At 61.3% G+C, this 19,867-nt stretch overlaps 2 protein-coding genes across 2 annotated transcripts; one reads left to right on the plus strand and one right to left on the minus strand.

Annotated features, from left to right (window-relative positions):
* The first annotated feature begins 2,295 nt into the window (after positions 1–2,295).
* On the plus strand, positions 2,296–6,943 carry LOC123388493 (melanoma-associated antigen 8-like). The gene is made up of 3 exons (XM_045068193.1): positions 2,296–2,340; positions 5,078–5,141; positions 5,313–6,943. The coding sequence occupies exons 2-3, from the start codon at positions 5,082–5,084 to the stop codon at positions 6,333–6,335; spliced, it is 1,083 nt and encodes a 360-aa protein (XP_044924128.1). The 5' UTR covers positions 2,296–2,340; positions 5,078–5,081; the 3' UTR covers positions 6,336–6,943.
* A 5,919-nt stretch (positions 6,944–12,862) lies between these two features.
* LOC101680189 (heat shock transcription factor, X-linked-like) lies at positions 12,863–15,383 on the minus strand. The gene is made up of 2 exons (XM_045068080.1): positions 14,711–15,383; positions 12,863–13,567 (listed from the first exon to the last, which is right to left on the minus strand). The coding sequence occupies exons 1-2, from the start codon at positions 15,371–15,373 to the stop codon at positions 12,863–12,865; spliced, it is 1,368 nt and encodes a 455-aa protein (XP_044924015.1). The 5' UTR covers positions 15,374–15,383.
* Positions 15,384–19,867: the final 4,484 nt, after the last annotated feature.

The raw sequence follows: 19,867 nt of genomic DNA on the forward strand, positions 1-19,867 counted from the left end.
GCTCTGCTCTCTGGAAGGCCCTGTGGGTGAGCCGAGGAGAGGACACTAAGAGAAGCAGGACCTGTCCCAGCCACTGAAGACTGTGTCTAGCAGCCCCAGTCCTGTTGGGAAGGTGGGTAGTGGGTGCCCTGAGAGGTGCAGAAGAAGCAGAAGAAGGAAGAAGGGGTGCGGGTCCTGGGAGGAGCACTGCCCTGGAAATGCCCCCGGCCAGGCCCAGGTGGCCTGGGTAAGCAGAGGGGCCCCGTGATTACTCCAGTGCTTCTGGTCCCCGGGAAGCTGGGTGGTGACAGTGCCCAGACTCCACACTGTGCCTCCATATCAGGGAACGGTGGGGGGAGGCTGGGGGAGTCTAGAAGGGGAGGTGCACGAGCACAGGATCAGCGGGGGGCTGGGACGGGGCCCCCAACCCTGCGTGCTAGAGTCCAAGGGAGGTGGTTAGGAAACACCCAGGGTACCCGCCACCCACTCCCAGCCCACGAACCGTCCCCTCCCCCACGAATCCCACTTGGGACCCATCGCCGCGGAGGTGCTGTCAGCCCTAGGGGACCCCTTCCTCTGGGGTCCGGATGTGACGAGCGCCGACTTCCGCCTCCGAGGCCTGAGAGAGGCGAGGCCCTGTGTGCGGGAAGCCGGAGTCCGGTCCGGTTGGCTGAGGGAAGGAGCCCAGGCCCGGCAGCCAGGCGTGCAGGTAGACCCTGCCCCCGACGGTGCCCCCCGAGTGGGGTCGTGGGGGGACCCCCGGGATCCAGGGGGCCATGGCGGCAGCAGCCCGAGAGACCCCGGGCCGGGGCAGCGCCGTCCGGCGGAGCCCTTCCCGCCGGGGCCAGGGCAGGGGACACGGGTCCCCAGAAGGACGGGCCCAGGCCCCCCCTGGAGCGGGGTGTCGGCACCTGAGGGAGATCGGGGCGGCCCCGAGGGCTGCAGCCCCACCGCAGCCCAGCCGCGGACCGACCCTGGGGCCCCGGGGGAGGGTGGCCACAGGGGGCGTCGGCTGAAAGGTGCCTCGGGGGTCCGAGGGGGCTGAGGACCTTGGTCGGAGGGGGCGAGGATGCCGGGTCAGGAAGGCCGCGGCCCAGGGAGGCCCTGGGGGGTCAGGGGGGATGGGGTCGTGCCCGAGCGGGGGCAGGACCGAGGGAGTTGGGAGCCCAGGACAGAGGGGGGTCGAAACTGAGGTCGGCCCCAGGACCAGTCCGGGCAGGCCCCGGGCGGGATGGGGACACGTGGCCAGTGTGTGGGGACTGGCACGTCCGGGTCTCGGAGACACTGGGGGGCCTTGGCAGAAGGAGCGGGGCCTCCCTCAGTGGGGTAGGGGGCGGGCGCAGGTCGTGCTTTGTTTCATGGTGAGGGTGTAGGAGGACTGAGGGAGCCTGGACCCCAGCCCAGAGTCAGTCAGGGAAGGTCCGTGGTGGGGGATGGGAGCACGTGTCGAGTCCGGACTTCCGCATCCGGGTCTCTCGGGGATAAAGCGCCTGATGTAAGGAGCCGATCTCAGGGCGTCAGAGGCGAGGGCTCAGACCGGATGGGATTCAAGGTATGAACCCTGAGGGAGGCCAGAGGGGACCTCTCCCACGTCGGCTCCCAAGGCCATTCCGGGAAGTCCGCCCTGGAGTGATGGGACAAGTGGTCAGGTGGCCTGACTGGGGCTTCGGGGCCTCCGGAGAGACTCGGAGCCTGGGTGGAAGGAGCAGGGCCTCCCTCAGGCGGGCAGAGGGGCGGGCGCAGGTCATACTGGGCTTCGTGGTGAGGGTGCAGAGGGAGGACTGAGGGATCCAGGGCCCCAGCCCAGAGTCAGGCAGGGAAGGTCCGTGGTGGGGGGGATGGGAGCACGTGGCGAGTCCGGACTTCCGCATCCGGGTCTCTCAGGGATAAAGCGCCTGATGTAAGGAGCCAATCTCAGGGCATCAGAGGGGAGGGCTCAGCCGCGAATGGGAGTCAAGGTATGAAGCCTGAGGCAGGAGAGGGGGGGACCTCACAGCATTCGGGGCCCGAGTTTCTGTCTGGAAAGGCACCTGAGGGGGATGGGGACTCATAGCCTCTGGGGTGGGACTGGTGCATCCGGGTCTCAGAGACACTGGGGTCCTTGGCAGAAGGAGCGGGGCCTCCCTCAGTGGGGTAGAGGGGCGAGCGCAGGTCGTGCTTTGTTTCATGGTGAGGATGTAGGAGGACTGAGGGCCCCAGGACCCCAACCCAGAGTCAGTCAGGGAAGGTCCGTGGTGGGGGATGGGAGCACGTGGCGAGTCCGGACTTCCACATCCGGGTCTCTCGGGGATAAAGCGCCTGGTGTAAGGAGCCGATCTCAGGGCGTCAGAGGGGAGGGCTCAGCCGCGAATGGGATTCAAGGTATGAACCCTGAGGCAGGAGAGGGGGGACCTCACAGCATTGGGTTCCCAGGGTCAGTTTAGAAAGGCATCTGGCAGGATGGGGTCTCCTATCCCCTAGGGTGGGACTCGCGCCTCAGGCTTTCTCTAATGACTGGGGACCTCTGCACAAGGAAGAGGGCCTCCCTCGCGTGGGCAAACACGTGGGGGCAGGTGCTGCTGGGCTTCACGGCGAGGATGCAGAGGGAGGACTGAGGGACCCTGGACCCGAGCCCAGAGTCAGTCAGGGAATTTCCGGGAGGGGGATGGGAGCACGTGGCGAGTCCGAACTTCCGCATCCGGGTCTCACAGACACTGGGGACCTTGGCAGAAGGCCCTGATGCTCAGAGGGGCAGGGGGCAGCCCAGGCCGTGCTGGGCTTCACGGCGAGGAGGCAGAGGGAGGTCTGAGGGACCCTGGACCCCAACCCAGAGAGGCAGCCCCTAGACGTCTTAGTGTAGGACACGGACTCCTCATTTGTGTTCGTATGTGCGTGTTTGTGTACCTCACTCGCCCAGCTGGGTCTCCCGGATGCTGGATGCGCTGGGGTCCAGGAGTCGATCCACGGGCGGTACAGCACACAAAGGCATAGGCACCAGGGAGCCCCGTTGGAAAGGGGAAGAAGGCCCGAGAGACCCGGACGCCCCATCTCAGCCCCCGCGGTCAGCCCTGGGAAGTCTTGGGCTTTGCCGCTGCACATCGTGGTCACAGGCTTGAGCCAGTGGGCTCAGGGGAGCGATGGCCTTGGTGTGGGAGCCCCGGCCCCGGGACAGCAGACAGGAGAGGCCCGGGACCCGCGAGGGCTCGAGGCGAGAAGACCTGAGGGCGTCCCCAGGGAGCCCGCGGGACCGCGGCTTGGTTCAGCCACGGGAGGCTCCTGGGGTGGGCGATCCCACGCCGTGGGTGGCCACTGCCGACTCAGGGCCTCTGAGGACCGGTGGTCACAAGGATGGAGCACCGCCTCAAGAACGCGTGAGGGGGGAGATGGACCGTGTGTGCCTGGGGGGAAGGCGAGGCCTACAAGGAGGACTGCAGGATCGGGGACAGAGACCACGTTTGGTCCCAGGAGGCCCCAGGGACAGATGATCACATCGGGCGAGCCCTGCATTCCCACCAAGTCTCCCAGAGACGCGGGTCTGGGTGGAAGCATCGGGCTTCAGGACCTCCCGGGCGGACCGTGGGCCTGCTGTGGTGGAAGGAGAGGACCAGAGGGAGGACTGAGGCATCCCGGTCCCCAGCATGTTCAATTCGGAGAGGAGGCCCCAGTGTAGGAGGAGCCCATGCCTGTCCTGATGTCCACATCTGGGTGTGAGAGACTGTGGGCTGTGGTGAGAAGGAACACGGCCTGGGGTGTGGAGGGCTCGTGCGTGTGTTTGTGTCTGTGTGTGTGAGAGAGAGAGAGAGAGAGAGGAGCATGGGGTGGGGAGGAGGGTCTCAGGTCCTTCTGGGAGAGAGGATGAGGACCCTGCGGCAGGACTGGCCATACCGGATCCTACCTTCTCAACAAAGGAGCCAGTGCCCCGGAGTCCAGCCTTGCCCTGTTGGCAGCCCAGGGAGGACTGGTCAGCGGTAGCCCAAGGTGGCAGGCATGCTCACTTGTCTCATGGGCTGGAAGGTGGAGAGACCTCGGGGAGTGAGGTCTCGGGCCGAGGGGCACATGGCCTCTATCTCAGGTTGGGGGTGGGTGGAAGACCAGGCCCTGGCCAGAAGGAGGATTAGCCTCCCAGGACCATAAGGGCATCCCCATCCCAGGACAGAGGGGTCGGTCCGCACTGCCAGCCCTTTGGGATCTTGCTGGAAGCTGAAGGTGGGGGACGGACCCTCGGACATGGACGTGGTGGCTCCTCACCGTCCTCTGGGAGCTCTCAGGGAGGCGAGGGCCATGCTGGGAGAGGACAGAGTCGGGTCATCTGAGGAAGCCCACCTGGGAGACACCCTGGTACAGCAAGAGTCAATGTGGGGAACCCCTAGACAGGAACGAGGACCCCCTTTGGGACGCGGAGGGGATGGCCCAGAAATCTGGCCAGCTCTACCTGACTGCCCTGAGAACCCGGGCTGCGTCTGTCAGGCTGAGCCCCTCTTCGTCCCCAATTCCCTGGGCTCTGGGAGGGGAGGGTCTGTGCCTGAGGGTCTGGACTCAGGTCAGTGGAGGAGGGAGGATCCCCAGGGGCCAGGCCTGCCCTCACACTTCTGTCAGCCATGGGGAGATGGGGGGACAGTGGGGAGACGGGGCATCGGTGGGCAGACTGAGTTCTCCTCGCTTTTCCTTCCGGCTTCTCCATGAGATGAGGCCTCGACACCAGGAAGGTGGCCTCCAGTGAACACCGGGAGTTTTCCCAGCCTTCCTGGGGTCAAGGTATAGACAAAGAAGCAGACCCATCCCACATAGATGGCACCCCCCACATTTGGCCATCCCTGGAGATCCGTGACGAGCCCTGTAGACCTGATGCAGGCCGGTCCAGATGTGACCCCCCCTCGCTTTCCTTCCGTGGAGGCTCAGGGCCGCATGGTCTTGCTGGGACCCTTTGGCCTCTGGGCCAAGGGGCGTGGGGCTTAGGTCCTGGCAGGGGTAAGAAGTCTCCTGAGAGGCCAAGGAGGGGACGGCCCAGCCTGGACGGGTGGCAGACTCAGGAGTCCAACCCAGCCCTCCGGTGTGCCCCGGGCCCCGGGGCTGTGCTCTAAGTGTGTCCCCTGAGGTGTCTTCTCCTTTTCTCCCCTAGGGGTATGGAGAAGCAGCTGTTGAGCCCTTGGTGTGAGGCAGGAGTCCCTGAGATCACGGTGCAGGTGAGTGCCAGTGGTCAAGGTGAGGTACTTGCTGTGAGCCTGGCGCCAGGGTCCCAACCCAGAGGGCACCCCTGGGCACCCATGGGCGACGCAGCCCACTGTCAGCTCTGGGACATCCGGGCCTCTGCCGGATGGGCTGCACCCTGAGAAGCCACCCACATGTGTCTTCAGGTTCAGCCCGACACCATCGCCATGCCCCTGGGTCAGAGGAGTGAGCTGTGGAAGCTGGAGGAAGACCCCGGTCCAGGACCGGGACAGGGCCTGGAGGAGGCACAGCAGTGCGGGGCTGGAGGAGAGGAGACCCTACCTCCCTCCTCCGCCTCTGCCTCCTCCCAGTCCAGCGTCTCTTCCCTCTCTTGCTCGGCCCTGTCTCTGGGCCCCCAGGAGGAGGGGTCTGCTGCGGGGACCCTGAGTCCACCCCAGAGCCCTCAGATGGCCTGCCCCTTGCCCGCGGCCATGGCAGCCACTGCCTGGAGCCCGCCCGACCAGGGCTCCAGCAGCTCAGATGAGGAGGGGTCCAGCACCGGGGAGGAGTCCGAAGAAGCCGAGCCCAGGCGCTCTGACATACTCCAGGAGAAGACAGCTGACCTGGTGGGGTTCCTGCTCCTCAAGTATCTCACCAAGGAGCCGGCCAGCCAGGCGGAGATGCTGGCGATCGTCGGCGAGGATGAGCAGGACGCCTTCCCCGGGATCCTGGGCCAGGCGTCCGAGTGCATGCGGCTGGTGTTCGGCGTGGAGGTGAAGGAAGTAGACCCCACCGAGCACTCCTACGTCCTGGTCACTGTCCTGGGCCTCACCTGCGATGCGATGCTGAACGGTGAGCAGGGCCCGCCCAAGACCGGCCTCCTGGTGGTGCTCCTGGCGGTGATCCTCCTGGAGGGCGACCGTGCCCCCGAGGAGGTGGTGTGGGAAGCGCTGGGGGTCATGGGGGTGTATGCCGGCGAGGAACACATCATCTACGGGGAGCCCCGGGAGCTCCTGACCAACGTCTGGGTGCAGGAAGGGTACCTGGAGTACCAGCAGGTGCCCGGCGGTGACCCTGCCCGCTACGAGTTCCTGTGGGGCCCCAGGGCCCACGCGGAAACCAGCAGGTTGCAGGTTCTGGAGTATTTGCTGCGGGTCTATCCCGGGCTGCCGGTTTCCTCCCTGGTCCCCTCTGAAGAGGCTGTGAGCCACGAGGAAGGGAGGGCCTGAGCCCCAGGGGTGGCTGTGGTGCGGTCCGGGCCCTGGCGGGGTGGGCAGATTGTCCTGGGGGTCCCGGGCACGAAGTGAGGCTGTTTCTTGGTTCTTCCCTGTTGGGGTGTGTGTGTGTGTGTGTGTGTGTGTGTGTGTGTGAAGAGAGAGCCCTGGGATTTCGAAGCAGTGCAGGGCCAGGGAGGTTTGGGGGAAAATACAGGGCAAAGAGCCTCCTTTGGGGATGTGGAGGGCGGTTCCCTGCGATGCCTCCCAAGTTCAGAGCTCGGTGTCCCTGGTGAGCTCTCCAGTGGGTTCCTTGGCGTAGGAGGTTTCATTGGCTTCAGTGACTGAGTGTGTGCGTGACATCCCCCAACACAGCGTTTGTCCTGACCCAGTTCAAGAGTTACGAGTTTTGTCATGTCCCGGGGCCGTCTGGGGGACTCCGTTGGTTCCGCATCTGCCTTCAGCTCAGGTCAGGATCTCAGGATCTTGTGATATAACCCCACATCGGGCTCCCTGCTCAGTCGGCCTGTTTCTCCCTCTCCCTCTCTGTGTGCTGTTTCTCGAATAAATAAACACATAAAATATCTTTCAGCAAAAAGGATTTTTGCCGTGTCCTAGAAACCAGCCTAGACACCTTGCCTCCTGTTTTGGGCTCTGGGCCAGAATCACAGGGCTTGGCCTCGGGGTGGGTTGGGAAGGCGAAAGAACGGAATAGGAAGGGGAAGGGGGTCAGGAACGGGGGACGATAAGCGTGTGGGTTCTTGCCTCTGATGCCCCGCTGGCTGTCATGGTGTCCATGGCAGAGGCACACACACGGGGCTCCTGCCCTGGCTTGGTTCTTCAAGAAAGGAGGAGAAGCGTCCGCTCAGCACAGAGGGAGCTCGGCTCACTGGCTCCTCGATTCCTCGACGTGGGCTGAGTTCTACCGTCTGGAAGGCCCTGCGGCTGAGCGCGGAGGACGCTAGAAGCAGGACGCGTCCCAGCCAAAGGGGACTGTGTGTAGCCGTCCCAGTCGTGGCACGAAGGTGGGCAGGCGTGCCCTGAGAGCTGTGGATGAAGCGGAAGCCGTGAGGGGGTGTTGCTCCCGAGGCGACGACGGCCCTGGAAATGCCCCTGACCCAGCCCGGGCGGCAGGGCTGTGACTAGAGGGGCCCCATGATCGCTTCTGTGCTGCCGGTCACGGGGAAGCTGGGTGGTGACAGTGGCCCTCTTTGGGCATCGGGTGCTTTTGGGGCGGGACAGATGTCTTAAATGGATAAACGCCGGGAGCAGTTTGCATTGGGCCGTGGAGAAGGCCGAGTGTCTGTGGCCTGAAGGTACAGCGTGCCGGGCCCCGTCACAGGGTATTTGAACACAGTGAAGGTTCAGGGGCTTTATTCCCACCTTCACCACGAACGTTCTGTGGACGACAGCGGGGAATGCGCACGTCCCGGACAGCCCTGTTCCCCCCGGACCGGCGGAGCCTTCGCTGGCTCCTCGGCCAGGAGAAATTATCGGGACTCCCCGGAGTTGTCCGCCGCCAGTCCTGAAGAGTGGCTGGGTGTTCGTGGGCAGAAATGGTTGAAGCTCAGAGATCTGCATGGGAGAGAAGCTGAAAAGAGGCATCGAGGTGGTCTCTTCCTGTTCCTGGGGACCTTTGGGTTCCTTGCACGCAGCTGGTCTGGACCCCCTGCGCCACCCTCACCCATTTGGGCACGATCTGTCCTCCCGGAGGTGCACAGGCAGGGAGCTCGGTGTGCTTCGCTTCTCTGTCGTTCCACTCGAACCCCGCGTCTGTGATCTGTCAGGGCAACGAACGATTTGTAGATGGGGCGAGAGTGGGGGGGGGGTGTCACAATAGCACCGGACAGCTGTCCCAAGCAGCGCAGACCCTCAGACGCCAGCGTGCCCGTGTTCCGGCCTCTTCTAAAGCGGGACAGGAGCAGAGAATCACGGGTTAGAGAGGTTTCGGACTGTGCATCCGAGGACAGCGAACATTGTCAGCCCACTGAGATCTTGGAGGTTATGGCCCTGGGAAGTGCCAAAAGGGGCTCCGGGGTGAGGAGGGTGATCAGCCCCGCTGAGATGTCGTGAACAACCATAGCCACGTCCGTGCGTGTGCCAACTCGGGAACATTAGGTGCGATCTCGCACTTGAAGCCCCTGTCCCTTGGTCTTTGGGCACATCCAAAGACAGAGACTTTCAAGGCAAATTGGACTTTCTCAGGAACCCCTCCCAGAAATGAGGGGGTTTTGCCTCAGCGAAGTAGCAAAGCGGCTTTGGGCTGAAAAGGTAGTCCGCAAGAGTGAATCAGAGCGATGTCCAGTGCCGGGCCCCCCCCTTGTGCTCCTCCTGTCCCCAGGCTAAGAAGGAAACGGCGTGGCCTGTCCTCTCGCACTTAGGAAGGCTCCCGTGGCAGAATCCTGTTTGTCACAGGCATTCCTATCGAAGGCGCCCCAGGGACCCTGGATCCGTTCTTTGCCATGGCAGCACAGAACAGAGAGCGCACCGCGTCCTCAGCCAGACTCTGGTGTCAGACCCACGGACCATTATGCGTGTGTGTCATGCCCGACGTGTGGGCCTTACTGCTCCGGGCAGGGCGGGCGGCCTTCCCCACAGGAGCCTCTGCTCGGGAAACGGGCTGTAGGGATGCTTCCTGCCCCCTGCACCGCCAGGTCCCTGAGCTACCCCGTTAGTGCCCGTGGGGCCGTCATGAGTCTCTTTTGGGAGCCGGGCAGCCAGCTGCATGTGGGCCTTGTGGGAACTGGGGTGGGGGTCCTCCTCCTGGGGCCCGGCCCGCAGCCCCCATGCCTCGTGCACTGCCCAGCCTGTCCTGACCCTGGCCTCGGTCTGCAATGTCTGCGGTCTCGTCCTCCTGTCTCCCCGCTGCAAAGCCCTCACCCCTCAGTCTTCTCACACTCATCCTTCCTTGGGAGACCCCAGCCGTGGATCCCGCTCAGCGTGCCGGCGCTTCCGCTAGAGCTGACTCGACACCCTGGTGGCGCGTGTGCCCGGGGCCCGCGAGTGACAGTCGTCCCCCGGTGACTGCGTGAGACCGTGTACAACGCTGTGTTATTTTCGGAGATGTCCTGTGTCACCCCAACTGCTTCATGAAGCAGGTGGCCCTGCGCAGGTGACGCTGAGGCTTTGCTTCCTGAGGCTGAGCCAGAGTGGGCGTGTGTCCCTGTCAGCCATCCCCAGAGCCTGCTGGGACCCTGGGTGTCTGCAGTCGGGGCCGTTGGGGCAGAGGGAGAGACTTGCGGGTGACGGCGTGGCCACCGCAACGCTCCCCCATTCAAAGCAGTCTCAAATGAGGACTTAGAACGCAGCCCTGGAGGAGAGGGTTCGGGTTCCCAGGCGGCAGGCTGTACAGAGGTTTGGCCGCCCCAGGAGACGTGGGAGGAGGAGCACCCCCTTGTCATCCCGTCTGGACTGCCCTGGGCCGAGCACGGGAGGGTCAGGGGAGCCCAGAGGAGGCTGAGGTGAGCTGGAGCCTGTTTGACCTCTTGAACTGGGTGCTCTCGGCCCAAGTTCCAGGACTGGAGCCCGTGGGGCACTCCAGGATGGAAGCAGGGATACTGCGTGCCCTCCTCGGAGGGAACGGACTTGGAGGTCGTGGGATGGTGTTTGATCCAGACCGTCCTGGACTGCTTTGCTGTCCCACTTCGGACTCGCCCAGCGCCACCACGAGCGTCCCTCAGGAAGGCATTTCAGGGGTGCCAGGCTCTCTCAATCGTGTCGACGGTAACACACGTCACCCCGGTCCCCGGTAACTGGGGCCAGGGCTGGGCAGGGCAGGGACCGACCCCCTTACCCGTTGGCCAGACGACGTGACGGTCTCTAGGTGGCCTGACCCGTTCCCAGGAGGGGCTGGTGTGAGGTGTCTCAAGCACGGTCCTGCTCCTCTCCGAAGCCCCCGTTGCCCGGGCCCAGCCAGGCCTTCCTGAATCCCCGCCGCCTCGCCAGGGGTCTGGCCTTCAGGCTGGCTCCCACCGACCGACCGTCCTCTCGGACAAATACCGCTGTCCCCGGTCCTGGCGCCTTCACGAGCAAGCCTGGGGCCTCTCTGCCTGTACCGGGCCGGAGCTAGGGCTGAGCACAGGGCAAGGGCAAGTGGCGGGAGGCAGGGTGTGAGACCAAGGGACAGCCAGGAGACAGTGGGAACGGCAGTGCTGCATTTCCCGAGCGCCCGGACAGAGGATGTGTGCAGAGGGTCCCCCGGACACTCACCGTTGGGCATGCCGTGACAGTCCGTAGACCCGGTGGGAGGGTGTTTTGAACTGCCGGCCCGCTGCGTGTCTGATGTGTAGCCTGCCCAGGGGAGTGAGCCCGCTGGACACCGTTGGACCGCCCCGTCGGCTGGAAGGGAAGGGGACAGGACTGGGAAGGGGCGCGGCCGAGCAGCGGCCGGGCCCGAACCCAGAGCAGCCTTCGGTGGGTCCTGGCTCCTCCATCCGCGTGCGAGTGGGATCTTGTCCTCCCACGATGCCCCATCCCCCACTGAGGTGTCCTGTCTTCCGAGGACGACTCGTGGCTTTGGGAGTTCCCAGACTTTTGCTGTCGGGAAGGACCGTGAGCTTTAGGAGAGGTCCTGGTCACACGCACTGTGGGACGTCCATCAACTGGGGTCTGTCGGATAGATTTCTCCGGCGGAGAGCCGGCTAGAGCTTTCTGAGAGGAAGAGCACAGAGGAAAAAGATGCTCACCCCATCCTCTGGAGAGTGTCTCCGGACGAGGAGTACGGGTCGTCACTGTGGATGCTGACCCTGCGCATGCGGCTGAGGTAGAGGCTGTCGGGGTCCCCAGTGGAAAGGGACCCTTTCATTTGTCTGTTTCGCGGGGTGCTGTTGGGGGAGGTCACTGTGCCCAGCCCCGCCCTCTGGGGAGCCGGGCTGCGCTCCTCCTCTCTGGGGGAGCGGTATCTACTTTGGTAGCTTGGGCCTCGCCTGCGGGAGGCTTGTCCACTCTCGCGCATTTGTCCCTTCACCATGCCATCCTGTCTTTCCTCACGAGGGACTCGAGGAGGTTTTATTCTATCGTTTGGGTCACATCCCAGTTTCGCTCGATTTGGTCGCTCACACTGTTCTAGCGTTGGTCTTCCGAAAAGGGACCTCACTCAGCTTCCGAGTCCCTTTGAGGTACAGAGTGGCTTTGTTTCGTTTTCATTTTATTTTTACCGTGTCCCTACTTTCTGGCACTTTGAGGTGCTCCAGGCTCCTTGTGACCTAATAAGATACTGATTTCTGTACTTCTACATCTATATCTCTATATCTTGTCTGTCTCTCTCTCTCTCTCTATCATACAGGTCTCTGACTCCGGTTCCTGACACGGGGCTCCTAAATCCCTTGTAAACGGGGGTGCTGGGAGGATCGCTTCTCTTAACATGTAGTCTCTGATCCCGTGTTTGACACGGGGCTCCTAAATAAAACCCTTGTCATTTCCCGAGAGGTAAGAGCCCTAGGAGCATCTTTTGTTCTAACCAGGTGACCCTAGCTGGGCTCCTGGGTGGCCCTGGAGGTGGCGACAGCTCAGCAGAGACACCAAGCCATGCTTAGAAGCTTGGAGTGTTCATCCCTGCCAGGCGCGCACTAGCCTCAGGGGGACGGGGGCCCTATGGGCTCTCCCCCCCCCCCGGCTCAGGGGGACTCCCTACTCCTGCCCAGTGGAAAAGTTAAGGGCAGCGGTGTCTCTCCGTCCTGGGGACGGTTGCTTTTCCCCCTATCCCCCGCTGCCCGGTTCCAGAGCCCATCTGGTATGGTCTGTGGCCCGTCAAGGCCACGGCGGGAGCCTGGGAGCTCGTTGCCCGTGCCCCTTGAGACACTCTGTCTTTGAGGCGGCTCGGGGTGCGGAGTGCGCGTCCTCGAGGCGCTGCACGCCCCAGGAGCCGGAGGTTGTTTCCTCCCAAGTCGGAGCATGACGCGCTCGACATGTTGAGTTCGGAAGAGAAAGAGGACGACTGGGGGCAAAGGGGAAAAGTTACCAGCTCCTCTGACAGGGACGGGAAGAGCCCCTCCCCACCATGCATCCTGTCCTCCAGATACCAGCAGGCAGCCTCTGCGCTGCAAACCCGTAGGACCCGGCGGCGACCGTCTCCACCCACCTCTGGGTGCTGGAGGACGGTAGGGCCACCTTTTCTCTCCTCCTATGAGGTGCGACCTGACCTCCCCTCGTGGGTCAAGGGAAGGTCCTGTCATACAAGGGACCCGGCACGACGGGGAAGGGCGCCTGCCCGGCCAGGAAAACCCTGCCGCGGTGAGCCCTCGGCCCCCGATGCCAGCTTCTCGGACCCGTCAGGCGCCACACGGAGGCCTTCCTCAGGAGCGGAGGCGGAAACCCCGAGGGGCCTGACCGAGGGTCTCCTGGGCCCCCGCATCCACCAGGAGGGGTGTCGTGCCAAGTTCTTGACGGCGCAAGCAGAAAGCTGAGGCCTAGCCCGCCGCTAAGAAAGAAACATCGCAGGGGCCGAGGGCACTGGGCTCATCAACAAGGGGCTCCCTCTCTGACACGTTTTATTAACCTGCCTGATTTCCGACAACCAGACGGCCCTGGCTGCGGTGGTGTGCCTAGCGGGGGCCATCGGGGGGCCGAGCGGTCGGTGGCAGGTACTCGGGGGAAACAGCGGCAGTCGGGACAGCAGTGGAAGGGGCTCGGGGGGGGTGAGGGGTCAGGGTCACGGGGGTGACGGGTCCGGCAGCCACACCAGGCAGAACGGCCACGCCGGGCCCCCAGGGGTGGTAGAGCGGCAGCAGCCCAGCCACGGGGAGCTGCACGGTGGGCCCGGGGAGGAGCACGGGGGGCCCGGGGGCGAGGCCCAGCCCCGACGCGTAAGGGTGTATCTGCGCGGGAGGCAGGGTGACACAGACCCAGGGGAAGGTCGCGGGCTGGGCCACGGCCGGCGCGAGGCAGATGGACGCCTGGGCACCCTGGGGCTGGCCGTGCACGGGCCGGCCTGCCGCGGCGCGGGTGTCGGCCACGGTGGTCCTGGCCGCCGCGCCGGCAATGGCAGGAGGGGCCGACCCGCTCCTGCCCTGGATGGTGGGGCCGTCGCCCTGCGGGCTGCTCTCTGGCTCCGGCGGGTCCCCGGCAGAGGACAGGACTCCCTCGTGCCGCGGGCCGGGTGTCGGTGCCGCCGGGGGGACGCCCAGGGTGTCGGGCTCGGGCTTGCTTTCCATCTGCCTTACTGTGGATTTCACGGCCACTCTCCTCTTCATCCTCAGGAGCAGGTGAGGACAGTCTCTCTTGAAGAAGGGGCTCCTGTAGAACTGTAACTGCGGGGCAAAATGGAAAGAGGACGAGAGAGTCCGTGTCACAACAGAGTTGATCGCAAGCGGCGCTGCGGTCCGGGGTAGCCGTAGGCCCCGAGGCCTCCTGGGGGCAGGTCCCGGCCCGGGCAGGAAGCCGCGTGCTCGCTGTCCCGTCGTCCGCCCTCGCTCGCTTGGGACACCCACGGCCCCTGGGGCCAGGGTTCCAAGGGGCCTCCCGGGTCAGCATCCACGCCCAAAGGAGGGGGGCTTGGAGTCCAAGGGAGGGAGGCTCGGGATTGGCAGACGGGGGCGGGAGCCTGGGCGGCTGTCCGAGCCAAGGTCCGCTGGCCGCAGAAGCGCGCCCTGGCTGGGAGTCCCCGGCTCTGGGCGTCCAGGGGCCCGCTGGGCTTGGGAAGCACGCCCACTCCTTCAGCCTTCCACAGGCTTCCAAAGGGCTTTGGGGCAGCACAGCCCCCAGACGCCCAGGGACACCGCTAGTTCACGAAAGGGGCCCGACCACCCGCCTCGGCGATGGCCGGCCGGGAGCTGCGGGAGCCCCGCGTGGGGCACGCTCACAGCCCCCGGTGAGGCGGGGGTCCCCCCCAACCCCCCGCCCCCCGAGCAGCAGCAGGGCGGGAGGATCCGGTGTTGGCGGAGGTTTCGGGCACGGGCCCCGTGCAAGCAGCGTGCCGTTTGGGGGTGCCCAGAGCAGCGACGTCCCTCACGTGTGGCCATCCCCGGATGCCCATCGCCTCACGGACACACCCAGCCAAAAGACACAAACCTAGAGAAATGGGAAAAGCGGGGGGGGGGGGGGGGGGGGCGGGGTCGCAGCAGAAAGAAGGAAAGAAGGGTAGAAAGGAGAAGACGCTTTCTCCGTCGCGAGGAGAGCTCCGAGCGCCTCCTCTCTTACCAGTTCCCAGTGCCCCCCACCCCCGCCGAGTGCCGGCCCGGGGCGGCAGCGCGCCCATCACGCGGGTCCTTGAAGAAGGCAGCCCCGACACCCTTGGCGCCATCCTGGGCACTTTCCCCACAGTGGGTCTCGGTCGCCGACCCCACTGCCCAGAGGGAGACCCGGGCCCCAGATGCCCAGGAGGCAGCCCCGGGGGCTCCCACCCCCCACCCCGACCCCAGCACGCCAGAGCCTGGCGGCTCGGCCCCCGTTACCTTGCTCAGGACGTGAACAGGGGCCCCTCCGGTGAGAAAGCTGGTAAGGCAGATGGATGTGTGCACGTCCCGGCGCAGTTTGCTGAATCCATACAGGTTGAGCTGGCGGACGAAACTCTTCATACAGTCCGTTTCGAACACTTTGTCCGGACCCTCCCGCTCCAAAACCTCCTTCTGAAACAGCTTCTCGTTGATGCCTATGCAGGTGCCATCCTTGGCCCACCAAATGGACGCAAACTGGGTGCTGTTGACGATGGCCCACAGCCTCTTGGGAAAGGGCAGGCAGAGGAGGCTGCCTTCTCCCACCGACAGGGCGTCCTGGGAGGTGCGCGGCCTTTTGAGCAGAGGCTCTTGGGCCAAGGCCTGGAAAGCGTTTTCCTCCAGCAGCAGCCTGAAGCCAGGGTCCCCAGGGGACACCGGCTGCGGCTGCGCCAGGGTGAGCGGAGGCTGTGCTGGAGGAGCGCTGCTCTCCGGGCCCACGGCGGCGGCAGGAGCCCCCTCTTCTGGAGGGGAGGGCGGCGGCCCCAAGCCCTGCGCCGGGCCCGGCGGGCCCCGCTTCTCCTTGCTGGCCATACTCCGCTCCGGCGCGCCCCTCCTTCCTGTAGACCTGCGAGTGCGGCCTGGCCGGCTGCACCCCTTGATAACAGGGCGGCCCGGGGACATCACAAAGGGGCTCCAGTTACTTGGGGGGGGGGGTGACATCACAAGCCAGCCAGCCAGTGACCTGATAAAGGGCCAGCCACACGAGTGACCTGTCGGCACGCCAACCTTCTGGTCACACCCGGTCCTTCCCTGGGCAAGGGGAGCCTCGTCTATGGCTTTAAAGTAACACACCCAACAGGGGCCCCTGGGTGGCTCAGTGGGTTAAGCCGCTGCCTTCGGCTCCGGTCATGATCTCAGAGTCCTGGGATCGAGCCTCGTATCGGGCTCTCTGCTCGGCGGGGAGCCTGCTTCCCCCTCTTTCTCTGCCTGCCTCTCTGCCTACTTGTGATCTCTCTCTCTGTCGAACAAATAAATTTAAAAAAAAATCTTTAGAAAACAGTAACACACCCAACATCCGGGGCCAACCCCAGACCGTCCATCCATCCCACACCTAGCTCCCCGGGTGCCGGCTGACCTCCGCTGGCCTGCGTCCTTCAAGAGGTCAGAGGTCGTTCTCCGGGCCCGTGGGTCTCGAGAGTCCCTACCGAGATGCACGCTTTCAAGCAGGGAGCAGAGGCTGGGGCGGGCGTCCACGGTCAAGGGTGTGGGCCACGCGGGCCTTTTAGCATCGTCCCAACAGGGTGCTGAGGTCCTCCCCGGAGACCCTCCTAGTCTACCCACGCCGTGGGTCCCCCGAGGCCACATGGCCGATGGCTTCTTAGGTGAACAGGTTAGTCAGGTGTGTCCCACCACCACCCTGCAGGAGGAGGAGGAGGAGGAGGAGGAGGAGGAGGAGGAGGGCGGCAGGAGGAGGCCTTCTCCTTCCTTGCCTCTCCTCAGCCTGCACGTGCCCCCCTTCACACCCGGCCACCACCTCCCAGGCAGACCGTGGGGCCGGCCGGGAGCCGGGGGCCTCACACTGGCTGGCTTCCTTCCCTTTCCTCCACTGACGGTGGCAGGGGCACCCGTCCTGGTTGGTGGCCAGGGTTTGAGCTCCGGGATCCTTCTCTGGTCTCTGGGGCCTGGAGGATCCAGAAGAGGAGGCCATGCAGAGAAGCCTTCTAGCACATTCTCCCCACGTGCAGGCCCACCTCCCCCCAAGCACTGCCTCCCCAACTCGATTGTGGGCGTGGAACTCAGTGAGTTTCCAGAGATGGCCACGCAGCAGGCGCACCGCCAGACTGGAGGCTATTTTGTGTAGCAGCAAATAGGCCATAGAGTCTGTGGCCTGGGGCTCCCCGCGGGGCCTCACTCCATCCGAGGCAGGTACAAACCGCGGGCTGAAATGCCACCCGAGCTGAGTGCCCGGGAAAATGCCGAGACAGCGGGGGCCCACGGACAGAGGTCCCAGGGCAACCGATGTAGGGGGGAGCGGCACCAGCGGCTGCCGTCACCGGGCGCTGCCTCGGGACCACGACAAGTGCCCGTCACGGGTTCAGACTGGCCTGGGGCTGGAGAGTGGTGTCGTGGGGCTCCTGAGCTGTCGCCGTGTCGGCAGGGGTGTCCCAGGCCACTGGTCGAGGCTCCCGGCGTCCGTCTTTCCCTCCACATTCTCTGTGTTCAGGCTGTCCCTGCGGGCGCGTTAGAGATGTTCACCCGCCCCCCACCTCCCCCCCGCACCCCGGCTGCCCTTGTCCGCTTGATGTTTCCTTTGGTGGAAAGGAAGAGACAACTGTGGGAGAATTACAGCCACCTAAGCTCTGTTGCGTCAATCCACTGAGTCGGAGGCTGGATCACTTTAAGGAACCTGGAGCTTCTAGTTCAGAACGTCACTGAAAACTGAGCCCACCTCTGATTTCCCCTTTGTTGACTAATTTCCCAAAGAAGAGACACCTTCCCATGACCTTTGGCTGTAGGGCCCTGCCACCCACCTCTGATCCAAGACCTGAGTCTCTCTTCAATCTTCCCACAAGCAGATTTTTCCCCACCTTGAGTTCATACCTCGAAACACTTGAGGCTGACTACAAAATTTTAGAATCCAAGCTGTCCATTGACTGTCCCATAACTGAATGCTGCCTACCTACCAGGTCATCAGCCATCCCTAAATCAGACATACCTTCGTTTGTTGTTCCTTGATCTGTGCTTGGACGGTATGTCTGGTTTCCCAACCCCAGTCATATCAAGATAGGATATGAAAAACACCTGATCATCTAAAAAAAAAAAATAGAAAAAGCATTTGACAAAATCCAACTCCCCATCATGATAAATCACTCAACAAACTAGGACTAGAAATTAACTGCAAGGGACGCCTGGGTGGCTCATGGGTTACAGCCTCTGCCTTCGGCTCAGATCATGATCCCAGGGTCCTGGGATTAAGGCTCACATCAGGCTCTCTGCTCAGTGGGGAGCCTGCTTCCTCCTCTCTCTCTCTCTCTCTGCCTCTCTGCCTACTTGTGATCTCTATCTGTCAAATAAATAAATAAAATCTTTAAGAAAAAGAAATTCACTGCAGAAGAAATAGATTCCACTTAATGTTGCAGCTTGGGTAGTAAAAAAGTGTTCTAATAGTCCTTTGGCTGAAACATGGACCATAACGTGGCCTATAATGAGTGAGTTGGAAATGTCAGGACTGCCTTGGTTTAATATAGAGGAAGGGATTCAAAGCCTTAGGGATATTGTCATTTAATACCTGCTCACACACTGGGAAAGTCCAATGGGCAAGCCTTTCACTACAGCTGTGAGAAGCAGGTGTGTGAAGGGAACACCAGCATCCTTGAAGAGCTCTTGACCGTTCTCCTCGACAGCCCAGACTTTAATCTGGGAAATGAAATCACTGAATTTGGAAACCTAAATGCAATGGAATCCTCAGGTGGCCGGGATCAAAGGGAAGCCCACAACTGTCAAGGGCAAGGTCATTGTGGTTATAGCCACAGCCAGCTATCCGAGTAGTCTGATTTATGGGTCTATGTATTGGCTAGTTAATCATGGTGTTCTTACCAGTAAAATAGATAGAAATCCCAATAAATTATTATTTGATTTGTGTAATCAGAAAAGTTCTAAATCAAATGAACAAAAGTATAACATGAATCACAAAGTCAAAGAGTCATAGCCTCTCAATTCCCAGACTTGAGCCACTAAAGCTTTTAGAAAAAATAGAACTCCCATATAATCCAGCACTTACACTTTGGGGAATATATCCAAAGGAAATGAAAACATTGTGTTGAAGAGATATCTGTACACCCATGCTCATAGAAACATTTTTTATAATAGCCAAGATATGGAAACAACTTAAGTGTCCATCAATGGGTAAATGGATAAAGACAGTATAGGGGCGCCTGGGTGGCTCAGTCAGTTAAGCATCTGCCTTTGGCTCAGGTCATGATCCCAGGACCTCTGGATGATCCCAGGACCCACTCAGTGGGGAGACTGCATTTCCCTCTCCCTCTGTCCCTCCTACCCTGATCATGCTCTCCCTATCTCTCAAATAAACAAAATCTTCTTAAAAAAAAGTATAAAATTGGCATATACAATGGAATATTATTCAGCAATAAAGAGGAAGGAAATCCTTTCATTTGCAATAGCATAGATAGGTATTGAGGGCATTATTCTAAGTGAAATAGTCAGAGACAAATACTGTATGGTCTCACTTATATATGGAATCTACAAACAAAACTAAACTAAACTAAAAAACAGGGATCAGTTTTGTAGCTACCAGAGGTGGGAGCTGGGGAATGAGGTAATTGGATGAAGGTTATCAAAAGGCACAAACTTCCATTTATAAGATGGCTTTACTGGTAAATTTTACCAAACATTTAGGGAGAATTAACAGCGATCCTCACAAATTCCTCCAAAAAATTGAAGAGAGAGGAACACCTCCCAACTCATTCTATGAGACCAGTATTTCATACTCAAACTAAATAAGGTCAACACAGGAAAATACAACTATAGACCAGTATTCTTAATGACTATAGATGTAAAAATCCTCAATATACTAACCACCTGAACTCAGCACAGTGTAAAAAGGGATTATGCACTATGATCAAATGGGATTTATTCCAGGTAAGCATGGTTGTTTAACAATCCAAAAATCAATTAATGTAATGTAGTATATTAATAAAGCACAAAACCAATATGATGACCTCAACATATACAGAAAAAACATTCGACTACAATTGTAGTTAATATTAAAATGCATTGAATTCTACACAAAATGAGTGAAGAGCAAATTGTTGTTATGTCAAATATATGGCAGTACAAACCATAAGTGACTCTTAATCTCACAAAACAAACTGAGGGCTGCTGGGGGGAGGGGGGTTGGGAGAAGGGGGGGTGGGGTGATGGTCATTGGGGAGGGTATGTGCTATGGTGAGTGCTGTGAAGTGTGTGAACCTGGTGATTCACAGACCTGTACCCCTGGGGATAAAAACATATTATATGTTTATAAAAAAAAATAATTTTTTTAAAAAAGCACAAAAAAATACATGTCAGTAAAGGTGCTAAAGAAATTGTTCATCTGAGCTTTGTGGGTGACATAGATAAAGAGAGCAGCTGCCAGGGATTTATCCCTTGTCTGTC

This window comes from Mustela putorius, unplaced genomic scaffold (genome assembly GCF_011764305.1).
Source record: "Mustela putorius furo isolate JIRA1106 unplaced genomic scaffold, ASM1176430v1.1 tig00003899_pilon_pilon_pilon, whole genome shotgun sequence".
Classification (NCBI taxonomy): Eukaryota; Metazoa; Chordata; class Mammalia; order Carnivora; family Mustelidae; genus Mustela; species Mustela putorius.